The 12,278-nt window shown below is 38.8% G+C and overlaps 1 protein-coding gene across 2 annotated transcripts in view; it reads left to right on the top strand.

The window, feature by feature from the left end:
* Positions 1–3,542: 3,542 nt before the first annotated feature.
* The window catches only part of LOC129681333 (inteferon-activable protein 208-like), a 15,695-nt gene continuing 6,959 nt past the window's right edge, over positions 3,543–12,278 (top strand). For both annotated transcript variants that reach the window (XM_055613236.1, XM_055613235.1), the window contains exons 1-4: positions 3,543–3,768; positions 7,149–7,434; positions 8,436–8,572; positions 9,826–10,698. In XM_055613236.1, coding sequence (XP_055469211.1) covers positions 7,170–7,434; positions 8,436–8,572; positions 9,826–10,698 — 1,275 coding nt within the window. In that variant the 5' untranslated portion in view covers positions 3,543–3,768; positions 7,149–7,169. The remainder of the gene's footprint in view (positions 3,769–7,148; positions 7,435–8,435; positions 8,573–9,825; positions 10,699–12,278) is intronic.

The raw sequence follows: 12,278 nt of genomic DNA, 5'->3' as shown, positions 1-12,278 counted from the left end.
GGTCTTTCTATCTCCCACTTCTATCATAAGATTCCCTGCCCTCTACCCAAAGTTTGTCTATAAGTCTCAGCATCTGCTTTAATACCCTGCTGAGTAGAGTCTTTCAGAGGTAGGCTCCTGTCTTGTTCTTTGTTTTCATCTTCTTCCAATGTCTATCCCATTTGCCTTTCTGAATGAAGATCAGGCATTTTACCCAGGCATTTTATCCTTCTTGCTTAGCTTCTTTAGGTATACAGATTTTAGTATGATTATCCTATATATTATGTATATTTTATAATATCCACTTATAAGTGAGTATATACCATGTGTACAACCGGTTTGGAAATCAATCTGGCACTTTCTCAGACAATTAGGAATAGTGTTACCTCAAGATCCAGCTATACCACTCCTGGGCATACACCCAAAAGATGCTTCAACATACAGCAAAGACATTAATGCAACTATGTTCATAGCAGCTTTATTTGTTATAGGCAGAATCTGGAAACAACCCAGATGTCTCTCGGTTGAGGAATGGATACAGAAATTGTGGTACATTTACACAATGGAATACTACTCAGCAATTAAAAACAAGGAAATCATGAAATTTGCAGGCAAATGATGGGAACTAGAAAAGATCATCCTAAGTGAGATATCTCAGAAGCAGAAAGACACACATGGTATAATTAAAAATTTTTTTAACTGCATGGAATGAACTCTACCCCACTTCTCTGAGCTACTTTTTTTTTTGTTACAGTTGTTTGTTTAATGTATGCTGAGGACGTATTTCACAAGAAATGATTAGAAATAGAGAAAACATGCTGAATTGTGCTACTTCTGGTCATGTGTTCTTGACCATCTAACCTCTAAGTGAGGTCATTCTCTGACCTTTTTCTGAACTCTCTAATATACTGCTTTAGCCCAACTCAGCACATCCAAGTCCATGAACAGCCACAGGTATTTATGGCTCCTCCAAATATGCTAGGCTTTTCCTTGGCTTCTGTTTCAGTAGAGGCTTTCAATGGCTCCAGCTGCATACTTTAACAATCTCCTCCAACACTCTGCCTGGGATTACAACAATCAGCTTTACTCTTCCCTGTAGAAGCTCTCAGACTGATTGTCTATGTTAGCTGCCTTTGGATATTCTTTTCCAAATTGAAAAATAAAAATGAGAAATCTTTTCTTCCAGGGAGTTGAGGAAGTCTTTAGAATTTAAAAAGCTCTGATAAAAATCACCATTGTTAATGATAAATTCTCCCAGTTCTTATTGTAAGAAGTACCTCTGTAGTACCTTTTCCTGTAAATAGCCACATAGGCCAGGTGACTTCGAACTTTGCCTCCTTAACTAACAGCTATGGGACATTCTCTTACTGTCCTTGCCCATTTGTCCAAAACACATATTCAGAATAAACTTATACCGACACCAATTATTTGCACTAGAGATGTTTTGAGAAAAATTACACAACTGTAGCTCGTGTCTTTAGCTTCTGAAAGCACTGGCTAAGTGAAGCTTTTCCAAACACTGAGTCTTAGATGTTTGTTGTCAAAAACCCTGAAACTATTTTCACATAGACTGAAGAGGAAGCACTTCCCAGGATGCCTACTAAAAGAACACCTGTGATTGGGTAAGAAGTGAACTCAGGCTGCTCTAGATACTCTTCTCTGGCTCTATAATTAGGCTGTTTCGGTTCACCAAGGAAGCAGGAAGAAACTCTCCTACAGTGGCTCTTAAAGAAGCACAGTGGCCCAATGAAAGGCTTCTCTCCAGCTTCTCTTCTCGGTTATTTTTAGAAGTGAGTGCAGATCTGCTTAGTTGAAAACAATGAGCAAAGCAGAAGCAGCAGAAGGGGAGTAGTTACACAGGCATACAGCAGTCACACCTAGGCTGTCACCAGGTCAAACTGCAAAGGTGGCCAGGCTACCGGACAACTGAACAAAGAGCTGGACACTTTGAGGGAGTTGTCAAGAGAGAAAGAAAGGGGACAGTAAGAGTAAAGGTGACAACCAGAAGAGGACTAGCCTGGAAAGAGCCAGAAAATAGAAAGCACTAGTCTTGGTAATTAAGAGAGTTCCTGAGCATGGTCAAGCCTTTAGAGCAATAGTTTTCATAATCTTTTAATGCTATGAAACTCTAATGCAGTTCCTCATCCATAAAATTGTTTGTGTTGCTATTTCATGACTAAAATTTTACTACTCTTAGGAATTTAACATAAATATCTGGTACTCAGGATATCTGGTACATGATCCCTGTGAAAGGATCAGTTAACCTTCAAAAGGGTCAGAACCCACAGGTTGAGAACCATTGCTTTAGAGCCAAAGGTGTGAGATACCTCAGACCTGAAACTTTCAACACTAGACCCTATCGAGGACATAAGAATTCCAACACCTAAACTTGCCCTGAGGTTGTAATGCTAGGCTGTCTACCCATCCCTTCAAGAGTTGTTACACTTGAAGAGCTAAGGATGCTCTATGTCTAATAAATGTCCTAACTTACACAGCTAAAGGCTCTGATATTCAAGACTTGCAAGAGAGCTGCAACACCAGAAAACAATACTTGCTGCTACTGCTCCTCCTGCCTGCTCCATGCTTATTACTATCAAAGGTACTATCAAGCTTAGAGAGATCCAGAAGCTGCCAAAGACTAGCACTTGGAAAGCAACTTGATGTCCATAATTTCTATCACGTGAATTGGCTCACCCCGGGGAGTAGACTAGTCACCCAGCCACTGCACCGTCCTGTTTTCAAACCAACTGGCAGGCTCCAACACCATCGTCCACTGCCTGATGCCATTTGCTCCATGCCTCAGGATGGTAACAGTTCTGAATCCTTAAACTCTACTTCCCCAAAAAAGCACAGCAGGACAAGCATTATTTTAGCCGTGGTCTTAACTAAAGCTCAGAGCTTTCCCACTGCCTCCAAGGCCAATGTATCCTGTGCTTAACAGTCAACAAACTAGAAATACTGAGGAAGCATGGGCTTTATCATTGAAGGAGGGCAGCTTGATTTTACAATCACGATGGAGGATAATGCCAAATTCCTTCCTATTTATTCTAGCCTGGAGCTTGGAGTTGACTGTTCATAACATTATGCTCTCAAAAGTCAAGGGCTTGGGAACTACTAATGAATGAGTGGACCCTACAGGAATGACTTAACCCAAAAGCCATTTCATCTCAGATTTTCTCTGAAATCCATTCAAATGCAGCTGCCAACTCACACAGCCAAGCTCTCCTGAGGTTGCCTGCATTCTGAGCAGGAAAGAAAGAAGTGTTTAGGTGACTCAGTATTTTTGGTCTGAAGTTTCACTTTAATTCAAAGGAATGTACATTCTTTAGAACCCATTTGTGGGACATGAAGATTTTAACTTTGAATCTTGTACCTATGAAGATTTGCAAGAAAAATCTGAGTGTAACTCACTCTATTTGGCTTTTTTTGGTATTTAAGTGTTCACAGGAAGAAAACCCTTGAGTTTCGCTCTCTGAGGAAATCGAAAGTTATGAGCATTGTGGAGAGGAGAGTTCACTGGTTTATCACTCCTCCCCACAAATTAGCACAGGGTAAGACGCCCTGTATTGCTCTATCTGTGCAGTGACTCTAACCACAGTCAGCTTTCTTATTCTTTAGCTGTAAATGCTTCCTTTCCTTGGAGTTTCAGATTACAAAATCTTCTGGTTCACTTTCTGAGAGATTTACAATTTTTTTTTCTTTTTTACTATTTTACCTTAACACATACCCACTTACAACTTGCTTCCTGTCCTGCAATATCTGGACACCGCTGAAGAAATTTCTGAAGAGGTGAGTCCTGCCCCTGCTTTCAGTGGAGAGTAGATACTCGGTGAAGTGAGCAAGATGACAGGTGAAATCCTTGTTGATCTTTTGTTTGAGAGAGAGGGAAGGCAAGCTGGTAGCTGCTGCACTGAGTCGTGGATCTGCAGTAGCTGAATTCAGATGCTCAGGATGATGGCAGATGTCTTTATTCCTCCATCACAGAGAACCATGCCAAGAAAAACACATTGAGCATATTTCAGATTATAAAATATACTTTTTAGAGGTAAGTCTCAGTAAGCAAATGAGAAGAAACATTTTATTTTCTCGGCTACAGAGTGCTTAGGACCTGGTGGCTGTGATGAGGAACTAGGCAAAAGAGAAGTTGGTGACATGAAAAATTATTATGAAATAATATTAAGTGAAACTGCATTAGGCCATTGAGTTGCATTATCTTGTATTACAGTATTGCACAGCATGAGGACTAGTGGGCACGTTTGGTAGAAAATAAATGTCTCAGATTCATAGTTACTGCAGAGTTTAAATGATTTCATAAGCATATTTAATGTTCTTCATTCACTTCTTAATCAAGTAGGAAAGGTTGTATTTTAGACATTATTAGTTTGCGCCATCCCGAAAATTAATTGCTTTGGCTTTTTTTTTTTCTTTTTAGTTATCTTTGTTTTTGCTTTCTGATGGTAAGATGTAGAAAAGCAATGGAGGGTTAACTAGAAATAGATGTATGCTACATATTTTTAGAGTATTCTGAAGACGCTCTGTGTCCTTGCTTTATTACATAAGCTTATCAATTAGGATGCTCAGACTTTCTAAGATTTTACAAAAGTACCCACTTTGTTTGTTTAGTCATTAATATAAAGCAACCATAAAATTTTCAATAGTTATTATTATATAACCATAAAAGTTATTATTATATAACTATAGCTATATATAATATATAACTATATTAGTTATGTATAATTATATAATATATTACATATATAATAATTTACATAATAAATTATTAAAGCTGTTATCTCTTTCTAGGAGGAAAGCTATCATCGTTTTGTTGGTTTTAGATAAGAATTTTTATCTTACTTCTAATTTGGACAATGCTAATATAGACAATTTGGCTTTTATTAGTTACTATGCAAAGAATTTATTTTAAATTTTCTGATTTTAATGAATGTTTTATTAACATTTAAATAAGTATTACACCTGATCAATAGTTTTGACAAAGGATGTTAATTAACCAATTACGTAATGTCCTTACAGGTAGGTTAATAACACATTTTTCTGGCTTCTATTATGGAAGCTCCTTTTATGGTTCTTCTATATTCCCCTTGTTGCCTTCTCTTTATGACTTGTGGCTGACAATTAAAGACAAAAGCATTAGTGAGTTTAAGTCCTTTCCTCCTTCAGTGACCTTATTGATATTCTTCCTCTCTCTCCTCTCTCAGAGGGGAGCTTCCTTCTGAAGCAGAGGCACACCCAGTCAACTTTGTTTTTCACTCTGCTCAAAGTTTTACTCTGGAGATTTCTCATAGTACATGCCGTAATCTTATCATACTTCGAATAATTCACTGTGCATCAAAACTACTGAGGTGCTTAATGTCAGGGGATACTTTTGAGACTTTCTTCTTTGACTGTGAATTTGTTTAAGTTTAAACACTCGTTCTCATTTCCTGCTTTACTCAGGGTAAGTTGAGATCGCCTCTTTGGGACCTTGAATATATTTTGATATGCAAGATTGGCTGGCTGAAGATGTGCTTTAATACAAACATCCCAAATACTATATTACTGGACACTTTGTTGAGATTGTAATCAATACTCCAAAATCAAAAGAAATAATATTTCAACAACAAAGCATGAGTGTCACATATAAGCAGAATGAGTAAAATATATCATGATCTCCTGTCATGTCACACTAGTTTATATTTTGAAATAAGCTTTAAAAAAAAATCACAAAAGCCTTCATATTTCTTGAAACTATTTGGTCTGTAGCATATTAGGGCAGCATTATATAAAATCATTTCCCTGTTTTGCTGAAAACACATTACTCTTCAGAATGAGCTTTAATCTGCTCCTAGAACCTTTGCAGGTGATCTGATCTTTAGATATAAAAGTTTGTGTGGACTTGCCTTCTGTAGTGTCCTTCGTTTTCACTGTTCTGTTTCTGGTTGTATACTTGCCTTTCATCATCTGGATTTTTCCTGTCAGACAATGCTGTTAATAGTCCTACAATATTTAGCACCCTGATTGTAATATTACACACACACACACACACACACACACACACACACACACAGAGAGAGAGAGAGAGAGAGAGAGAGAGAGACAGAGAGACAGAGAGACAGAGAGACAGACAAAATAGCCCATAACTTAAATGACTTATAAATTTAAGTAGATATTGGAATCAATCCAATAAGATGTACAGAAACATTTGGTCCATTGTGGGGAATTTTGGGAGTTTCCAGAAGGCAAAATTTCAGTTGATTCTTAAGGGTTATCATAGAAGGCAAACAAAGAAAGCAATGTAAGACTGATGATGAAAAAGACTCCATCTACTTCACAAAGCATGGCAAAGGAAGGGCTGCTGTGTATTCCAAAGTGTATGTGTGGTATCAAGAATATAAAGGAAACATGCAAAAGACGCGGATTATCTAAGGCCTTCCAAAATATTTTAAGAAGCAAGGATTTTTTTAAGTTATTTTATTTTATATGAAACTGATGAGCTATTAACTTATTTTACCAGGGTTTAAACATGGCCTATACAGAGAAAACTGGTACTATGAGCAAAGAAAACCAACTAAGAAAGTTAAGCCTAAAAGGAGAAAAAAAGAAGTAGCTGTTGAAATTGTTCTACCCACTAAATGCTATCATCTGTCACTAGAAAGTATGTAACAAACTGACTTTACTGTGGGCACTGAAAACAAGATCTAATGCCTGATGAGACAGGATGCTCATGGAAGCTGCTAAATAAAGAGCTAAGTGTAAGGTCAGTGCCCCAGCAAGGGTATTCCCTTTGCACCCAACACTCATTCCTGTGCATGGAGAAAGGATGCAGCCAATTTGCAAATAAGCCATTTGAAGGATCATCTAGGGACTGGTTCTAGTATCAATAAAGAATGGGAAAAGGAACCAAACTCCAGAATCAATAAAAAACAAAACAACATTACCATCACTAACCTAACTCAGCCATCATCACCACCAGGGAAGAATTCTTTTGACTTATCAACTAAACAGTTTTGCACTCGTTTTCCCACAGTGACACAGTTACAATCAAGTCTCCTTTTTGCACATGCTCAGCTTGGACAACACTGTGGCATGGATTATTCACTCACCTAGGCCTATCCTGTTCTTGAAATTGTCTATTTATGTGTGTAATTTTGCATACTGTTATTCTCTTGTAGGCTCATCCATAATTTTGAGAGATGGTGAATCAGTTCAAGAAAATTGTTCTTCTGTTAGGTTTAGAACGTATCAGTGACTATAACTTTAGAGTGGTTAAGTCCTTACTGACCCATGACCTACAACTGACTAAGAAAATGCGAGATGACTATGACAGAATTAAGATTGCAGACTTACTAGAAGAAAAGTTCCAAAGGGATGCCGGATTGAGCAAACTGATAGAAGTATGCCAAGATATTCCAGAACTCGAAGACCGTGTTGATATGCTTAGAAAAGAGATGGAAAAAGGTAATAAGGAAACACCCTGGCTGTACACTTCATTTCTACCCTCCCCAAACTTGCTAGCTCCTTGCAGTGATCATAGCTGATATGCCCCTCCCCAGTGTATGCATCAGGACCTATACAATGGCAGTACTTTAGATATTAACAAGTTATTGGAAACTTAGGGAACCCCTTTCCAGCAAAGAATTCTAATGCATTTGGAGATAGATGTCTTTGGAGTGGGTGAAGGAAAAGAAAACAACAAAACATAAGTTGATTGGAGAAACAAGAGCTTGCAGTGGAATGAACAGAAAATTATAAAGTTAAAATTTTAATATTACATTTAAAAATCCTCACATCATCTCACAATTCCAAATTAAGATACACCATCATTAATATTTTTCCTGGTTACAAATGTGAGTCGATATTTAAATAGAACCCTGAATCTAAGAGATGTGAAGTTCTCTTTTAAAAAGTCACTGGGCTCAAAGTACACGAAAGAAAAAAAAGTGGGCATATTGCCTCACATCTATGACCTCAGCACTCAGTTGGCTGGGACAGAGGCACCTCCGGTTTAAGGCTAACCTGAGGCTCATGGTGAGATCCTGTCTCAAGAAAATAAAAGTAACCCAAAAGGTAAGTGATAGAAGGTAAGCACTGTTAATCCATTGTCAAATAACAGAACACATAACAATTTCTTTCTCTGTTTCTGTCATTTTCCGAGACCTACTGAAGATAATCTATCATATCATCATGCAAATTTTATATTCTTAAAAGCAAACTATAGGATAAAATGTCTGGGATTGGGTTTGGTTGGTGTGCATCGAAATCCCCAAGAGGGAAGACTGTCAGTTGCACCCGAGAAGAACAAGGAAATCCAGAGGCAGTTACAGTGTCTGTATTTTCAGTGGCAGGAGCAGAACATATACTGAAACACAAGGAGGAGGCAAAACAGCACTAAACGTAGTTCAGCTGTCTTACAACAAAACAGCTTCGTTTAGTTTATTGTCTATCCTTTATTTTATCAGTTAAAAATAAAAACAAAAGAAAAGCTAAAACTGCTGCAAAAAGACGGAGGCAGGATGAATCCAGTACTTCCCAGCTTACCTCTGATACAAAGGAAGGTTCGGAACTAGAACCAACTGTGAAGATGCCTTCATCAGAGGTATGTTGTCTACAATCTCACTGAAAAGGCATCCACTAATGTTCTTCTCCTCAGTACCTTTCTCTGAGTACTTAGTCTGAACCCTCATCTGTGCCAAGGAAGGACCTAGCAAAAATAAAGTGAAGGGTCAACAAATTCATAATTTGTGGCCATTCATTTTGTTTTAGGACTGTAGAACTGCTGTGTACTTTAATACAATATAATTTCCTGTAACAAAAATGTAAAATCATTACTTGATCTGTGAGTGTGCGTGTTGTGTGTGTGCATATGTGTGCATTCATTTGTTGATGCCAAAGGTTGACTTCGAATACTCTGCTGAATCAGACTTCCTTTTTCCTTTGAGACAGAGTCTCTCTCTCTGGACCTAGAGCTATGCTATTGGACAGCAAGCCTCAGAGACTCTTCTATATGTTGAGCCTCCAGCTGCTCTTGGACCAGCTGCTCAAGTGCTTATAATTTTTTCATAGTTAAAGGCCACTGTTCTACCCGGGCTTGTTAGTAAACCATTTTAAGGGTAGAACCATTGGTGTTTCAGCAGTCCTCCACCCCCTTATAAAACTGGAAACTTAATCTCTGTCCTATGTTTGGACAACTGGCAAAGACTGGGGTTGTTTTGACGATATATATCAATACCTTTCCCAGTGTCATCTACCATTTCATCCCTTAGTTCATCATGGGCTATCTCTGGGATTGCAGGAATATTAATCTGAGTACCCCAGTGTTTTGAAAGATTCCTTCCCCTTAAATTTATGGGTATGTCACCCACATAAGGCCTTAACTTTTCTGTTTGACCTTCTGGTCCCACATATTTAACTTATCACACACTGTTTAATGTGAGATAACTTTCCAATTCCTATAAACTGTGTATCAACCTTTTGAAGTGGCTATTCTGAATTGCAATATTTTTGTGAAATAGTAGTTATGTCAGCTTCTGTATCCACCAAACATTGCATTTCAATGCCATTTACTTGCAACTTTAATTTTGGCCTCTGGTCATTAACAGACTCGGGATTCCAAGCCAGACCAATGAAATTTAGTGCCCAAGTTTCTAGGAGACGTTCTGATTAGGAAGGGCAGAGGGTAGGTGTTAGGAGTACCTACATTCAATCTATAATGCCTCTTACATCCCAGGGGGAGGCTGGCAGGGCAGAAATATTTTCAAAGAGAGAAATAAAAAGATGTGTTTGATCTGATTTTTGAAAAACATTTATCAGTATTCAAAACAATTTAAAAAATATATATTTCCCCTTCAGAAAAGTGAAGATACAATCAACACATCACCTGACATCGTGACAACACCATTACTCCAGGAAGAGAACAACCTTCCAGAACTTTCAGCAACCAACACATGCCCAGCTGAGAGTGAACCCCAGGCTCCTCAAGGGATTCCAACAACAGTCTCCAGCAGCCTCCAGATCCCCCGGCAGCCTCAAAAAACACCATCCTCCATATTGACAACATCTCGGGATCCTTCAGAACCATGTTCCACCAGTGACTGGGCTTCCCAGGTATCTCCCATGACAGCGTTTAGCAGCAACCCGACCATCCACAATTCTCTGGCAACATCAACACTTTCTTATAGTCGCCAAGCTTCTCTGGAGTCTCCAAAAACAATGCCCAGCAGTGTTCTGGCCTTTCAGGGAACCCCAGCAACACTGTCCAGCAATGTCCCAGCCTTGCAGATGACCACAGCAACAGTGACCAAGAGTATTCAGGACACTTGGAGGCCTCAAGCAACAGTGCCCAGCAGTGACCCAGCCATTCAGATGACTCCAGCAACAATGACCAGTGGTCATAATAGCCCTCATGTGTCTGCAGCAAAAGTATTCAGCAGTTACAATACCCCTAAGGTCCTTCCAGTGACAGTGCCCAGCAGATTTCAGGCCTTTCAGGTAACTTCAGCAAAAATGCCCAGCGGTCACAATAGTACTCAAGTGTCTGCAGCAACAGGATCCAGCGGTTACAGTAACCCCCAGGCGACCCCAGCAACAATGCCCACCAGTATTAATTGTCCTCCGACGTCTCCAACAACACAGCCCAGCAATCTTAGGGCTCCTCAGGTACCTTCGGCAACAGTGCCCAGCATTTCCACTGCTACTTCGCCGTCTCCAGAAACACCTCATAAGGTAATGATTAGCTGTTCTCATAATCTAATGATGACAAGAATTAGCACAATCTTGGAAGGATATGCTATTAATCCTCTATGATATATGATGTTTTATTTAAATAAGCCACTTGCCTGCTTTAAATATATGATTTAAGGTCCTTCTGTAAATTCATTGTTCATTTTATACTCCTTTTATGCTCTGCTCAATTTAAAACAAAAAATACAACAAAACAAAACTATGATTCAGTGAGCACCTGAACACCCTTGGTCTTTAAGGGACACAATTAAATATTATTTATTTAATTTTGTTGTGTTGTTTTGGCTTTCATCTTTATTTTTCACTCAGTGAAACATGACTGTGATATTTTAGTGGAAAATGAGAAGTAGAAATATAAAGTTAAGCAGATTCTATCATCAGTGATTCCTTTTACTTTTTAATTATACCAATGTCATCTTAGAAAACTTAAGAAAGTAGATAATACAGAAAAATAAGTAAGTTTTATACTCTCTAAAATCTCTTTATGAAATGCCACATTTCACTATCCAGTTTTGTATTTTGTTACATATATGCAGATTATTCTTTACTTACCAAATTTACCTCACAATTCACATAATTTTCTATAGTCTGCGTTTTCAAATTTTATTTAAGTGGGCCTTGAAGATGGCCCAGTGAATGAAAAAAAAAAAAAACCCTTGCCACAAAACCCTGACGACCTGAATTTGGATCACGAGAACCCACGAAAAAGTTGGACACAATAACATACGTGTGTGTAACTCCAGTGTGCCCCAAAGTAGAGACTGGAGGCAGGGACAGGAGAATTCACAGAAACTCATAGGCCAGCCTGTTAGGCATGTACAGCAGGGAACTAGAGAGACTCTGTCTCAGACAAAGTAGGTGAAAACTAACATCCTATGTTGTCTCGTGGTCACAGACAGATGGAACACACACACACACACACACACACACACTTCTCCATCCAACACCCATATTCACACACAGTCTTGAACTGCCATTCCATCAACCGATATAGATTTAATTGATTTTATTATCTGAAACATAGCAATAAAGATAATCCTGGGTGGTTTGGCTTTAGGCTATTTTCTATTCCTGAAAACAATGAGAACTTCTTTCATTTCTGTAGAAGTATGTAACACTTGCGCGTGAAGTCCTGTGCACTTTTTGTCAGGCATTCTTAGCGCTATTTTGAGGTACTGCTCAAGTTACATTGGGAAGGCACTTCATAAGCTCAGAAAACATTGAACCACAATTGATGAGAAGTCAGAGTCAAACCCTGCCATTCTCAGGTTTCCAAATCAGGTCACAGCAGAGGACTGTTGGTTTCTAGCTACCTCCCTACACTGGTGTCTGGGTTTCCTATGACTGCCACCATACTTCTTCATTTCACAGTATGCTCCTGAGTTAAAAAATAGTGCAGAGAAGCTATGTGTGGTGGCACACACCTATACTTCCAGAAAAGACTGGTGGGCACCTGTGAGATCCAGGACAGACAGCCTGGTCTACATAGCAAGTTCAGAGCCAGGCAGAGATGCATGTTGAAACCTTGTCTCAAAAAAAGAAAGTTCTGGGGGGGGGGGGGG

The sequence above is a fragment of the Psammomys obesus genome, unplaced genomic scaffold, assembly GCF_907164565.1.
Source record: "Psammomys obesus unplaced genomic scaffold, mPsaObe1.curated_primary_1811, whole genome shotgun sequence".
In the NCBI taxonomy this organism is placed as follows: domain Eukaryota; kingdom Metazoa; phylum Chordata; class Mammalia; order Rodentia; family Muridae; genus Psammomys; species Psammomys obesus.
Note: the sequence above shows the minus strand (reverse complement) of the source record. Positions and strands in the feature narration are given on the sequence as shown.